Source organism: Neopelma chrysocephalum, unplaced genomic scaffold, assembly GCF_003984885.1.
Source record: "Neopelma chrysocephalum unplaced genomic scaffold, ASM398488v2 Primary Assembly neopelma1_26, whole genome shotgun sequence".
Lineage (NCBI taxonomy): Eukaryota > Metazoa > Chordata > Aves > Passeriformes > Pipridae > Neopelma > Neopelma chrysocephalum.
In genome coordinates this window covers 24063020-24078397 of record NW_020897695.1, presented here as the reverse complement: position 1 = coordinate 24078397, position 15378 = coordinate 24063020, and the positions used below count along the sequence as shown (strand labels likewise).

At 37.2% G+C, this 15378-nt stretch overlaps 1 protein-coding gene across 18 annotated transcripts in view; it reads right to left on the bottom strand.

Moving 5' to 3' along the window:
• Positions 1-15378, bottom strand: part of TNS3 (tensin 3) — a 222944-nt gene that overhangs the window by 117163 nt on the left and 90403 nt on the right. For 14 of the 18 annotated variants that reach the window (XR_003533048.1, XM_027675957.1, XM_027675956.1 and 11 more), the window contains 3 exons: positions 11409-11447; positions 2870-2922; positions 1895-2066 (listed from right to left, as the gene is read on the bottom strand). Coding sequence is in view for 17 of the 18 variants with exons in the window: in XM_027675945.1 (XP_027531746.1) it covers positions 1895-2066; positions 2870-2922; positions 11409-11447 (264 nt within the window). In the remaining variant the exon portion in view is untranslated. Of the gene's footprint in view, positions 1-1894; positions 2067-2865; positions 2923-11408; positions 11448-15378 lie in introns of all 18 variants that reach the window. The other 4 variants (XM_027675943.1, XM_027675955.1, XM_027675954.1 and 1 more) reach the window with 2 other exon arrangements.

Below are 15378 nucleotides of genomic sequence, written 5' to 3'. Positions count from 1 at the left end.
ACATTTCTTCTAGGTACCAAAGTCTGCAGGGAAGATACTTTTTTAGAGTAACGACGCAGAGAAAAATTTACTGCAAGCTATGGACAGGCCTTCATCTCTCCATAAAGGACTCTGATCTCAGACCATCAAAGTATAATCATCTACTGTTTAGAGAAAATTAGATACTTGGGATTTTTTGTTCATATTCTTCATAACAAACAGACTCAAACAGGAAACAATGCACTCACACAATTCTTTGAGTGTATCATTCCCATCTCTGTTCTCGCTATCAACTGTAGTGAAGAGAGAACAACTAGGTAAAAAATGACAAATGCTGATTTGTAGTATATGTTCTGCTAGTTGAGACCCTGGCCCAATGAAAGAGCAGAACTGTTCCCATCAACTTCAGCAGAATTGCTGACTTGAATACTATTCTGAGGAGATTTTGGGGGCTTTTTGTTTTGCTGATATACATGTGCCTCTTGAGCAGGCTGAAGAGGTATTCAAAACATAAGAAACAAAAGAGTTTAAAAACAAGCTCTGAATCTACAACCTGGCTGTGGTTTGTCAGGTTGTCTTGCGAATTCACAGAAACATACTTGGAGCAGATGGCATCAATGTCTTTTTTGACCAAGATAGCTGATTTCCAAAATATTCATTAGAAAATAAATTAATAAATAGAACAAAACCAAAACAAAATCAAAACATTCCAGTTTTGCAAGAGAAACTGACTACATTCCCTCTCAGAGAGAGGACATACTAAACAAGAATTACCATATATCAGATTTTTGTACTACAAACAGGTATTAAGTGAGATTTAACTGGACTGAGATTTACAAGCTTACACTGCTGTCCCATGGAAAAGACCACTGAGAACAGCTGAATTTGTACCTTTACATACAGAAGCTTTACATACACCTTCAAACTATTACTATTTTTGGCCTTATAAGCTACCAGTGCCTGATAGAAGGGAAGCAAAGGGCACCAAGGCAGCATGCTGAGGACATCAGACCACGGCACAAGTATTACACATGCATCTTGAGGACAATCTGGTTCATAATGCACCTACGACATCTTGGTTTGTGAGCAAAAAGATAATGTATTTAAATCATTAGCTGGAATCTCTCTAGAAACTAATTTCTACTGTAAGTAAAGTTCAAGCTCCTGAAGTCATAGATTTGACCCTAATAGTTTATACACACTAACTAAAAAGACAGTAGAAGGAAAAAAGTAAATAAAATATTGGCCTTGTTTTAAATTCACCTTCATAGAACAAGCTGAGACAACACATGCTATGGCACTAGCCAGAAAACAACACAGGAGATTAACAGCTTGTGTCATCACTAAAAAAAAAAATCTGCACACGGAGATCGTTATAGATTTGCTTACAACTTAATTTCCTATAGAAAACTAAACAGCAGTAAAAAAATGCATCTATAGAAGTTAATGAGGAAGATCTAGACAGAACACACCAACAGCAACCCTACTTTTACATGTTCTTTCACAGTATACGGTAGAGACAGATAGTGAACACATAATGGTGAGAGACTATCAGATGCCCACCTGAGGAACCAGAGATAGCTGGCTGTTAGGAAAAAAGAACACACTCCACATTGCAGCTTGTGTATTTTTTAAAAGCATACTTTGGACAATGAAAATGGTCAGTGCAATCATTCTACAGCATTTGACTATGTGTTATTACAAAGAGACTGCAGTGCCCCAGCAAAAGAGTGCTTTCAATATCTGTTCTTGCCTAGCAGCTTAAAACACTACTGAAAATCTTGCACTTGCTTGCAAGGCTGTAAAGATGGACCAAATAATAACTTCTAGTTCATAATGGTATATGTGGACCTACCAGTAGCCTTCCTGTGTAGACAAAAGAAGATGTATCACAAAACACTCATCTTACACATACCAAGTAATTACTGCCATGTTTGGATTTGAGCATTCGGGTTACATCTTGTAGATTGTGGAGGTAAGTTTCCTCAGAACAGCTAGCAGGGAAAGATACAGCAATAATCCGCTCTGTGATGTAAGTGAGGTCAAGTTCATAGCCTTCTTCCATAATGTGATCAAAGTCTGCACTTCTGTGAAGAAATTAGATGTGACAGTTCACAACAAAGCAGCCAAGAACAAACATAGCACATTAATGAAAAGAAACCGCAACTTGAACTCCTACAGACAAGCCTCAGATATTTCCAATAATTTCATTACAATTACAACTCATTAAATGCCTACAGAGCTCAAATTATTCAGTTCAGGACACAAACTCAGTTAGCCAAAAATCAGAGTTCTTCACATCAAAACCACAGTGAAAAAATCTCTGCAACCAGTAATGTGGAAAAGCATTAAAATGAATACAAGCACTTTTGGCAAATACTAGCACAACAAATTTGGGAGTTAAATAGGAAACTTATAGATACTTATGTCTGCACACATCTCCGTAGAATTCTGCAAATGCTTTACAAGTTGGTAGATTCACCAATGATCTGTAAAACATTGCAGATCTTGAAATCTGCTCTGAGTAACACTGACGTGAATCTAAAACCAGTCCCCAGATTGCAAGACATGAATGTAATCCAATTAATTTCACAGGCTAGTGTACGGATACTGTTTACTTTAACTTTTCCTTCTTTTCCAGGTTAAGGGCACAACCTCACCTTCTCCGTCTTAATAGAATAATCAAAAGATTCTAGTCATTAAATTAAAAGTAAGCTCAGCAAATATGCCCAGTTGTTTTCTCAGACAGAGATTGTAAAATGGTACTTGCATAGCAGGTCATGTCTTGCAGAAGACTGAACTCATAGAAATCACAACCTCAAATAACAAAATCTACACCCACCAAGGCAAGACGTGACACTGCTACATAAAATACAAAAGAAATACTTGCCGTGATTCTCTGTCACAACTGGAAGCAGAATTCTTCAAAGCGCTGCTGCAATTCTGCAACAAAGAAAGCAGAACAGTCAATCCAGAAGCTTACTTACTGTCACTGATGTCAATGTTTCTGGCTTTTTTCCTCATTTTTTATGTGGAAAACTATAACAACAGGATATGAGAGAATCATTGCTCTGTGTTTTGAAGGCAAACACTGTGGTTATGGCCAAGTTATGTCTAACTCTCTATCACCTCTTCCAACTCACTACTGCCAGAGAAGTCTTTTGTGCTGTCTTTTGTGCTGTTCTTGGTAACTGCATTAAGATTAGAGAAAACATAGTGGTCTTTGAGAAGATGAAATTTGAATTTTTTTATAAACCTGCAAAAGTAAGTTCCTCTCAACTGATTTCCTTATGACGATATTGAAATATATACTCAATACATTCCTTAGAATTTACTGTGTAGTAGTTTATTCTTGTAATTCCATTTGTTCAATAATAGCAACTATTCATGAAAAAGTATAAAAATATTCTCCCTCGTGAACCTCAGTAAAAGGAAAAACAAAGACAACTACTACTATACTAACAATAAATAAAAATAAATAAAAATAATTCACTCTACATTTAGCTATGTCTACATATATATTTTAGCTTTGCATATATATTAATTTACATATAGTATATATTTTATTTTAGCCTTTAGATATGTATAATATGTTTTAAGACAGAAAAGAAGAAGTTCGATTTAATATCATGCATCAGTAACTCCATAGGTGAAAGAGTATTCACTCCTCTCCCTCCCCTGAATATACAGAAACATGCACACAAAAGCTTATTTAGATTAGGGTAAGAGCTGGAAGGCTGATAAACCCTATTTATTTTGGCACACACTTGGCAAGTATTCCCAAACCAAATAAACTGTGTTTGAACGGAAGAGGCCTTAGAACCTTACATAAAGTGATGCTGTATATCAAAATCTGGCAATAGCTAAGACATACAATCATGAAAGTGGCACATTTTCTTTCAGAATTTCTGAAAGAGAACTGTTCTGGCAAATTTTAAAGCACAACTGGCGTCATAAGGTGCACCTCACATAAGTCCCAGTTTCACTACTTCCTGTCTTTACTTAACAGAAAATGAGGGAACTTCATGGTATTTCCAGTCTCTTTTTACACAATCCTTTCTTAGAATTTTAAAGGCAGTAGGTAATACACTTGGGGTGCCAAAACGAGTAAATAACTATACTTGAAATACAAGACATAAATTCAAGGTTTTGGCATATTTTGTTTTGGTTTTGTAACTAAAAAGCAATTAGCATCATGAGTCTCCCTCCACTTCCTTGGCCTCTGTTGGTTACACAGATGTATCCACTGCTTAAAAAGTACTTCCACCATTTATTAAAAATTATATGACTAAGCCTCCATGTAACCTGAAAAATCAATCATTTAACAGCTTCCTCTGGTAAGAAAATAAGTGATAAAATCATTCTCTATTGCACACTGTTGTGCCACATAAACTAGCATATAACCCAGTAGCGTGCAGCATATAAGCATATGAACAACAACATAATTCAAACCACTAACAAACCATCAAAAAAACCTGTTAGTGAGATATATATTTACTGTAAGCATGCCATGTCACCTACTGAAATACACAGTACTATATACTCTTTCCTGCTCTGTGTACAAAAATGGGTAGTCCTGACAACTTCCACAATTAAATAACTGGTACAACTTAAAATTTTAACTGACAGATTTATATTTTTATATGTATAAGCAATCAGCTTAGTGTTTTAGACAGAGTTATGGATACTCAAAGGAAACTTCGAACAACACTGGTAATTTAAAAGAATTCTTCTTTCGATATCTCATCTCTGTATCACGTTGCATTGTATGGTCTCAAATAGCTGCAATACTCTTCTGTCTGTCATTATGGGTATACTTTTATACAGATTCTGTACAGCTCCCAAAATCAACAGAACTATACCATTTTTAAAAGATACTTTGATTCAGACCATCAAACTTTCCATTGTCTATCTACGGTGCACAAAACTTACTAAACAAATTTCACTTAAACTTGCATAAGGTCACCTTGTATGTTATATGTTGGTTACAGCCAATGACTTACTGGCAAATGGACAAGCAGTCAAGGACACACAACCATTTTTCTGCATGCCCTCTAGATTATATTCCCTTCCTCTTCTTTTCCATGGCTTAATTATCTTGTAGCTAGCAATGCATTCTTTTTTTCTTCATTTTTATTTTTTACTAACTCTCAATGACTACACCACTAACTTTTCCCCTCACAGCTACAATATTTAGCAAAATCCAACAAAGATATGAGTTACTACAGAGGCAAAACGTTTACTGAAAAAGCTTTTTAAAGATTTGGTGAAGCATATAACATATATACACACCCCTACAACATGCTCTTAATACGAATAAGTGTTCCAACATTTCTCACAGCAGGCAAGCTGAAAATGTAAGCCATACCTTACCATGCTTCTGACTGAATTCTGGTTTTGACTGACTATTAAACCTATTTCAAACTTTTGTGACTGCCTCTCTGGGCTTTTTCCTAACATTTCTGTGCAGTTTCAGGGTCATTTCACTGATAAGAAGTGCTAATCTTCCCAGAGAGCAAATGCTATCTGCTATCTCACAGGATGGACAATTACCTGGAAAAATCTCGCAAAACTAGGTATGATTTTCATTTCCTGACAACCAACAACAGTAGAGAAGATGAAGGGGAATTAAAAACAGTGGTTCAAAATGGGTGTTTAAACACATCTGGCTAAAAATTTAGAGTTGTAACCAGGCCAGATTCAGTGAAACTAGTGCTTGATATGTTGCCAGTAAGACAGACCTGAGATTAATCTTCTGTGAGCTTTTCCCCATGATTCTTGTTCCCCTGCTTCCCTGGGACTGCCTGGCAATGCAGACAGTATAACCAGTCACATGAGAAACAGAGTTTTCAAAACAGAAAACACCTTCTATTCACCTACTCATTCAGTTTTAAGGAATTTTTGTATTCCAAACAAACAGATCAATCCCAAACAATAACATATAGAAGTTATTCTTATGTAAAAAAGCGCGAGGAGCCTTTTGGTAAAATTAAGCTGCAGTTGTATGGAAGACAGCAGGGGGAAGCAATTGCTTATTAAAAGACAACCATCTTCTCACCAGTCACAGAACTGCATTAACAAGCAAATTCATTGCATCCAACGCATTACGTCATTGCCCTTTTCCAGTAAAAACTCAAGCCATGCAACTCTTTCCTTTGATATCATCCTTATTTCTTTCACCACTGTTGGCTCCTGTCAGTCCTAGGCTCATCACAGAGCCCACTTATCCCAACTTTCTCAAAAATTCAGTCCTCAGACAAAAGCATCCCAGAGTCCACTACAGCCTGTGCATAATAAAGAACCTAAGAAACAGTCCCATACTTAATTCTATATAATTTTCACCAGGTCACAACATTCACTAGACATAAATTACTCAGCACAGTCTGCTGTCAACGGAAGTGTAGAAAGTGGGCCAAAGAGCCCAATTAAACTAAAGTACAGCTTGAACAAAACAGACTTTTGAGATCAGCCCTGTTAATTCACCTTCTTCTGACACCAAAGATGGTGAACTTGTTTGTGGATTACCTGGCCTGCCTCAAATAGCAAGCCTGTGTTTGTCCACTGCAGCATGCAGCATCTCATAATTTTACAATCCTACTTTGAGTCGCTCCACAGCTTCAGAGCAAAAACATGACAAAAGGTATAGTACAGGCCATCTCACACTGTGTGGCACAGAGGTGGTATTGAGACAACTTCTCCATAAAAGTCCAGAAACAGAAGGAATAAGAAATAACCTTCCTGCTATATCTTCTGTGATGAAAGGCTGACTCTCAAGGAAAAAAATGGAGACAATCAAGTTAAAAATAATGCCTAAAACAAAAAATCATATCTGTAAAAAAAAAATCACGTATATCAGCAAGATGATCATCCACAACTTTTCCAAGAACTGAATACGGAAATCTGCATTACAATCAGTAGGCTTACACACTTCACAGGCTAAAGTCCTCTGTCGCAGAGTGCCAGACACCAGAAAGGACAAAGGATAAAGGGAGATAGTTTTGCCCTAGATAAATTAATTTGCATTTTGGCAGTACACCGAGTTACTATGTTTTATATAACAGCTCTACCAAAATAAATTAAAAAAACCCCTAGTATGTAAACTACTAGTTTCCAATACCAAAGTAAAACTAGACACATGGGCCATGCGTGAACTTAAAAATACCAGGTGGGATAATGACTTGCCCCTTTTGAGACCAGAATCAAAGACAGGCTAAGGAAGCCAAATGAAAAATCATTCAGTTACCTTTCCCAAGGCCCTGTTCCTGGCATTGAACTATAATAATATCTGATTAAAAGCTATCTCAGCAGAATATAAGAAATACTGATTTCAAGGACTGGGTTGTTTTAAACAGTTGAGACAGTGGTACATGAACTAAATATATGTTCCTCCAAGAAACAGCACTGCTGAAAACTCAGGGCTCCAGGATCTGATATGCATTCATGCAGCTCATCTGTTTCTCTCCTGGGGTCCTTCTTGAGTGAGAGTATTAACAGGTATAAGGACCAATGAGTAGAAACTACAACTATCTGAAATGTAAATCAGTAATTAATCTGTGGCTTAAAGGTATCAGGACATATTTTGAAAGAATGACATGGATCTATTTGGGATGTATTTTATTTGTGCCTATTTTTCATGTTGCTATAAGCATCAGAAAATTTGATTAGCTAATCTGCCATAAAATTACATGCATTTTACACAGCTTTTAAATTAGCTTCTGAAACTCTTTTCCACATGATTGCTCACCATTCAAACACCATAAATAAGAATAAGAATAGAGAGACTGATCAGCAGAAGACCTGAATATATTTGAACCAAATTTGTAATGCATTTTCATTCCCCAAGCCATGGACAGGGATCAGAAGAAATTCTGCAACCTATTCTAAGGCACAGTGTAACAGTTCTACACACTCCAGGATACTGCAGAAAAAGACAGGACACTGAACTACACTGATAGTTGAACTACTCCACCATGATAATTCCTACTGACATAGTGAATGTGATATTTTGGATGAGAACCAGAATTTGCATACCAGAACCTGAATTTGGTCTCTGGCTTTAGAATGATTCCTATTGCAGAAAAGATTCATGCCTTGCAAATACAAATGTCTCTATGCTATTGTGTATGCATTGCTTAGTAAATATTGAAAGTTAATTAAAAATATTTTTTAAGTTCTCTCTGTAGAAGAGATTTATCATTTCTACTGCAGACGGCTATTTGTTTGACAGCAGATTTTAGTTCTGTTCTGTATGCTGTGTTCCATAAAAATCACGATCTGTTCCCCTGTGTAGTATAACAGCAAGACTCCAAACAGATGTGCCCCTCGCAGTGTCTGCAGAAGTTATAAATCCCAGCTTGCTTTCTCTCTGCCAAAACCTACCCTGATGGCAAAGTTCCTCCCATGATTCTTTCCTATGACACTTCAGCCAAAACAGGCCAGGCTCCTCTAAACAAGCTCACTGTAGGGCTTTGCAAGCCACCTCATTTTTATCAAGTTTGTGGGGCACTTGGATATGGAGTTCTATCTAGCGATCTGGCAGGGAAACAAGGAACCAATCAGGACAGAAAGATCATCTTCCAACTCACTTTTATTGACGAAAGCAGCCCTGCTCACAGCCTGAAATCTCCTGGTACAGCTGGGTTGTCTATTCATCCTTTGCTCTTTTCTTAAAATATTTAATTCATAACAGAGAGAAGGTATGCAGCACATTTTTGCTACTAAGGACTCTTTAAAAGAAAATACTGAATACATATAAAGTTATTATTCAAGTGAGAATGAGGCATAATTAGTGTTTTAATTAATGTAAAATTTCACAGGTATACATACATTTGGAAAACTGTATTTTTGAAGCCTTAGCTCTACAATGTCTCAAGACAAAGAGTTTACACAAAGCTTTGTGAGGCTAGCACCTACCCCTAACCAGTGCTATTGTCTCTTGCACACATAGAACAGGAGCACACCTACCCAGGTGAGTTAGAGTCGTGTCAACACTGTATCCCACCACAAATCTATGGAGAAACTTCCTATATTCATATTTAAGTGTTAGGCAGGGAGTGTACTTCAACTGACTAAAATAATACATGTGCTCTAATTCTGGTTGTAGCATAGTTTCACAAGTATACTAGAGCTTTGAAAGAGCTTCCTGAAGGAATACCATCCACAGGCAATGTATTTAAGCACAACAGATACAGCAGAGTGTAAAAGTTTCTGCATTAATTCACACATACCACATGGTGAGGCTCTGTAGAAGTAATGTATGGCATGACCCAGTAGCACCTAATACAAAGCTCCTGTATGTGTGCACTCTACTTCCTAACTCTGTAAATGGTGCACAGTGGAATGAAAAAAATGTGGTGGCAGAGGGAAAGACTTCAGAGTAAATCTCCCGCGTTTCTCTCTGACCTAGTTAAGATGTAAGAGACGAAAACTGAAGTAAACTTTCATTACAAATTTTGCACCCTGTTAACTAACAGAAAATTATGTGCACACAATCCTTGGATAGAAAGTGACAAACGCTTCTGCCAGCCTTTAGTTGAAACAAGAAGCTTAATTTATTTGTTTTAAATTTGTTAATATTAAGAATAAAATAATATTCCAGTCCATAAGGGCATGAGGAAGCCCTCTAAATATAAGAAAATGCACTTCTTATTTCCTGAGTAAGAATGTGCTATCCATCCCTCAGAGCTAGCCCAAACACTGGAATTAAGCTAACAAAATTTTGAATTCTAGGTAGTGTCAGAACCAAGTCATCCTTTGCTCCTGGAGTATACTTGTCCATAGAAAGTAACTACCAACAATTTCAGGAAACTTGCTAATGGTCAAATAATAATCAATAAGTCAAATAAAAATGCAATAAGACAAAAGGCACAGGTGAAGAACATTTAAGGCTGCCTTCAAAATGGCTGTGCACCAGGTATTACATGTACAGAAAAAAACCCAAAAAACATATGATCTTGGCTTGTGCAATAAGCAACCAGTACAAACAGAAAACCCTCTAAAGTAGTCAAATGTAGCACAATGATGCTAAAAACTTCCAACTAGTGACAGAAAACGATCTGCAATTATTTTCCTCACAACATATCTCATTATTTTGCTTCATGTTTGTTGCACTAGAAGCAGCTCTCAAAACCAGTTATTCACATACAGATAACTAAGAACTTAGCTCTTCTCTGATTTTTTAGTTTTAGTTAATTTGTCTAGGTAAGAAAGTGAACAGTGAACTGAAAGGTGAAACAATCACGTCACTAGTCATTTATAGCTGGCTCCATTATCAAATATATTCTAGCAACTAGAAATAACTCTAATTTTACTAGAACAGTGTGGTTGATAGCATGGATCCAACCACAGAAATACCCTTGGTTGTAGAAAAACATTTATTGCCAGGCCAAGTAAACAAACAATACTGCTAATACAAATGTAACCTCTGAATGTCTCCTGTCTACATGGGTAGCCAAGGACCAGAACTCTTTACACACTGCACAGAGTGGCACCAGCAGCATTACAAAAAAAATGCAATGCACACAAGATTAGCACTGTGCAACACATGCTCATTTATTTTAATAGAGAACTGTGCTGGAATTGAACAATGAATCAGTGAAGACCATGTACATCTTGCAAGTCCTTTCCTCTGCCCCTTTTTAAATTTTAACCTCATTTTTACAGTAGTGAATCAAATACCTGCATCACAGTTGCCTACTAACAGATAGTTAACTATAGGCATCTCCCATTATTTATTTAGAAATCTACAAAACTTGACATCTCTGTTAAAAGATAACTCTAAAGGACTTCAAAAAGTTGTCTTCTTTGTCTTACTTCACAGAAATCGTGCTAAAAGTATATTTTTAAGGGCTATCAGTATCAAAATCAGCTACACGTCCCATTTGCAGAAATTTCTACATCAGTTGGACTGCTGGGTTCTATTGCACTTCAATAAATATATTTAATACTACTTGTACCGGTAGTACTACAGCCATGGTAATAAAGGGTTGGGAAGGGGCATTTAATTTGTTTTGTAAAAAACATGGCATAGTAACTGGAACAAATAAAAGCTAAAAGATCAATTGCATATTGACCACAAGACAAAAACTAGTATCATTCTTGCTGGAAAAAAAAAAATCTCTTGACTTTCTGTACTCTTCTGAATACAATTCAGTCTATGAATACTTCAATATTTCTCTTTACTTTCTTCCCTGCTTAATTTAAAAATAAGAAATGCAGAGGTCATTTCATTGTTCCTGGATAAACTCAAGGCTGAAAAAAACCACTAATGCTAATCAGAGGCTAATTTCACACAGTATAGAAACCAAAATGTGTACTTTGAAAATGGTTAGCAATGGATGCTTTGTGAAGTTGTGGTAAAAATAAGCAGACACAAACAGGAAAATAAATCAGGCCAAGTAAAAGAAAAAGGAATAAATGAAATTACTTACGCTTCTGGTTACATGATTTTTAACCACCTCAGAGTTAGCCTGCAAAAGGAGAAAAGTTAACAAAACTGACTTTAGTTTTCCAGATAGTTTAACTATATTCTAAGAAATCCCCTCCTAACATATACACACAACAACAACAAAATCATTCAATATTCATCTTACAGTACTAACAAACAAATTATCTTTCAAACAGATGTGGAAAAACTAATTGATTTTGCATTATCATTCTGCATATTCAGGTCTTGTAAGACAGTGCTCAGGTACTGGGAGTGCCTATTCCAAGTTACAATATACATGGAGATGTACACTGTTAACCACATGTGCCCTTCTGCCTCTTTTCCCAATCTCTCATTTTATGTTTTTTTCATGAAAACAGACACTTGCATAGGTATTAATGACGTGAAGTGCCAAGAATTTTCTGTAAGTGCTGTGCAAAAAAAATCTGTTCAAGGCTGGCTTTAAAACATGCTAAATTATATCAACAGAGATTTAAAGCAAACTTTTAAAAGAAATGAGCCAAGCCATTACTACAAAAATGTAACACGAATCACCAGAAGCACAGCATTCCAAAAGTACATTCTTTTTTATTGATGACTACAATCAGCATGAAATCAAGGCAATATAATGGGGAAGTACAGTGGTAAAACTATGTAAAACAGAAAAAGCAAAAATGTTTGCCTAAGACTTCAACAAAGCCAAGATTCAGCATTGCACAAGAGAAGATATCCTAGATTAAGGATTTTATAATTTGGACTTAGAATGAAAGAATAACAGAAGTATTTCATCTTGAAAAACACTCAAAATGAGAAAATGAAGCAACACTAGAACTAAGTGCTGTAGGTTAGGCAAGACTGCACTTGACTTCAGTGGGATTAAGTGCAGCCTCAGCAATTTTGTTGATGACACCAAGCTGTGTGGTGTGATGGACACAGTGGAGGGAAGGGATGCCATCCAGAGGGACCTTGACAGGCTTGAGAGGTGGGACATTTCAAAACTCAAAGTTCAACAAGGTCAAATCCAAGTTCATGCACCTGGGTTGGGGCAATCCCAAGCACAACTACAGGCTGGGCAGAAAATGGATCAAGAGCAGCCCTGGGGAGAAAGACTTGGGGGTGTTGATGTACAAGAAGCTCGACATATCTCAACAATGTGCACTTGCACCCCAGAAAGCCAACCATATTGTGAGATGCATCCAAAGAAGTGTGGCCAGCAGGTCAAGGCAGGTGATTCTGTCCCTCTGCTCTGGTGAGACCCTACCTGAAGTACTGCATCCAGCTCTGCGGGCCCCAACACAAGAAAGACGTAGACCTGCTGAAGCAACTCCAGAGAATGGCTATGAAGATGATCAGGGGGCTGGGGCACCTCTCCTATGAAAAGAGGCTGAGAGAGTTAGGGTTCAGTCTGAAAAAGAGAAGGCTCCAGGGAGACCTTATAGCAGCCTTCCAGTAACTAAAGGTGGCCTACAGGAAATCTGGAGAGGGACTTCTGACAAGAGTATGCGGTGATAGGACAAGGGGGAATGACTTTAAACTGAAAGAGGGTAGATTTAGCTTGGATATTAGGAAGAAATTCTTTACTGTAAGGGGAGTGAGGAACTGGACAGGTTGCCCAGAGAAGCTATCGATGCCCCATACCTGGAAGGGTTCAAGGCCAGGCTGGATGGGGCTCTGAGCAACCTGGTCTAGTGGAAGGTGTCCCTGTCTAGGCAGGGGAGTTGGGACTAGAAGATCTTCAATGTCTCTTCCAACTCAAACCATTCTGTGATTCTATGGTTCCACTTGCGCATGTCACCAATCATAGCATTTCAAAATCAAACACAACAAAACATTCTTGTCCTCACTCTCCAGTAAAGACAGTTCAGAGGAAATTTGACTGACATGGTTAGAAAAAAAAAATTCTTTTCTATGGAACGAGGAAAAATCATTCCAAAACAAATTATCCCACCTCCCTCTCCTATCATCATAGAAGAAAACCATCACAGATTCCTGCCAATAGCTCCCTAAAAACAGCCTTTCTGAAAGAAAAGCCATTAAAGCAAAACAGAAAATGACACTGCTACTTCAAAATAAAGTTATATTTCTTTTACTAATTACAAAAAAGGAACATACATCAGTCCTTAAATGAATGCCACATGAGATGCTCTAACCCCCTTGCCTCGTTGAGGACAGTTTCTTCACCTTTGTTAATTGTTTTGCTAGTCAGTAGGGCTATCTTACCCTGAAAGCTTCTCATTTGGATTCCACTTTAAAGACAACCAAAACCCAATTAGCTCCCCCTTTCCCTCCACATCTACAAGGTGCTGTGACATTTCTCCAAGAAACAGGCTTGAGCTTTGACTCCAGCATTTAATGACATCAAATGAGAATAATCAAAAGCAAGTTCATACATAACACTTCTGCCACACACACTTTGTTACTTATATGCAAGTACTAAATTTTTGAGCCAATGTGAAAAACCTAAAGCAAATTAAACCAGCATGATTTCTGACATGACAGTGAACTAAACTTGAATTGGATGCTAGAGATTGAAGTTTAGTTAAGCAACGAGCAAATAGAATCCACCATTATATAACAGTCACACCAAAATAAGAATTTAATCTAAGGAATCACAGTTCTGTCTGAAGAGAGGGGTCCACATGGATACATGATTCATTGCGTTTATCAAAATGAATGCTGACTACAAGAAAAGCTGATTTTTAAATTAACATTAAAAGATTTTTCTTTTCCTTTTGAAAGACAGGTGGCAGTTCTCCATGACACTAATAACTAATGCTACAGTCATTTATCAATTTTAATGTTTGGCTGGCATTCATTTTATAGTGGTGGGATTAGTGCTGTCCTTTCCTCTTACACATTCTGCTGCTGAGAAAGCGTTTCAAAGACTAACTAAAAGCATATTCACAGGGGACATAAGATCTGTCATTCTTAGGATAAGGTATGAAGGAATAGAAAATTATGCAGATAAGCAGGAAAAAACCCACACGTTGGAGTGTGTATTTCCCTTTTCCAGTGTGAGCTGTCAAGCAGAATCTACGCAAGTCCATTTGCTATTTAGAGCAGTCAAACATATATGAAAAGTTTCTGTGCCAATTGAAAACTAATGATACTGAAGAGTCCGAAACACTGATAATTTTGCTTTAGAAAAAGAAAGCTAGGAAGGCAGCAAGAAGCATGCTTTACCTTGGAAGAACATTATGCTTCTGCATTTATCTGCTATAGTAAATAGTGCCACACTTCAGAAAAGCAGACACTTCTGCCTTGCAAAAGTACCTCCCTCACTCAGTGGAAAGGTTTGGAGAAAATAAACAAGCAGGTAAACGTGGCTCTGGAAATTGCCAAACCTCTCCCTCTTGCTGATCCCCTACTTCTGTAGTTTGTTTTTCTTCAAAGAAAGCCTGCTGTTCATTTCATTTTGGATGAACACCCGGGACTGAACACACTGCATTATAACAAAACTTCATATTTGAAGACCTATTAAATCTTGTAATTCTCTAGTATTCCTAGAAACAACATGAGCCCTCCCTCCTAGTAAACTATAGCTTTTGAATTTAGTATACATTGCACTGCTCAATTCAGGATCACTACATTTCATTCATTTAGGGGAGTGGTGTTTCCATACTCAGGTAGTTTTATTCTCTGTTCCCTCTTATGGCTAAATCAGACACATTTATGAACAAGGCACTGATTGCACTTAAAATAGCATTTTTGAACCTCTGCTCTGCAGATTTCTGAGGTCCATGGTCTTACTCTGGTAAGCACTTGAAACGTAAAACCAAAAAACAAACTCCAACAAATTGCATTACAGAGAGGCAAATCCAAAAAAAGTTTGAAAAATATTCATATTCAAATCGGGCATCAGCTCACAGGTTTTGTCAAGAAGGTGTCTCATCAGTCTGTGCTTCTGTCTATCTATAACGCTAAGAAATCAAGAAAAGTAGATTTATTTCTTTTTATGAAGCTGCAAAAAAAAA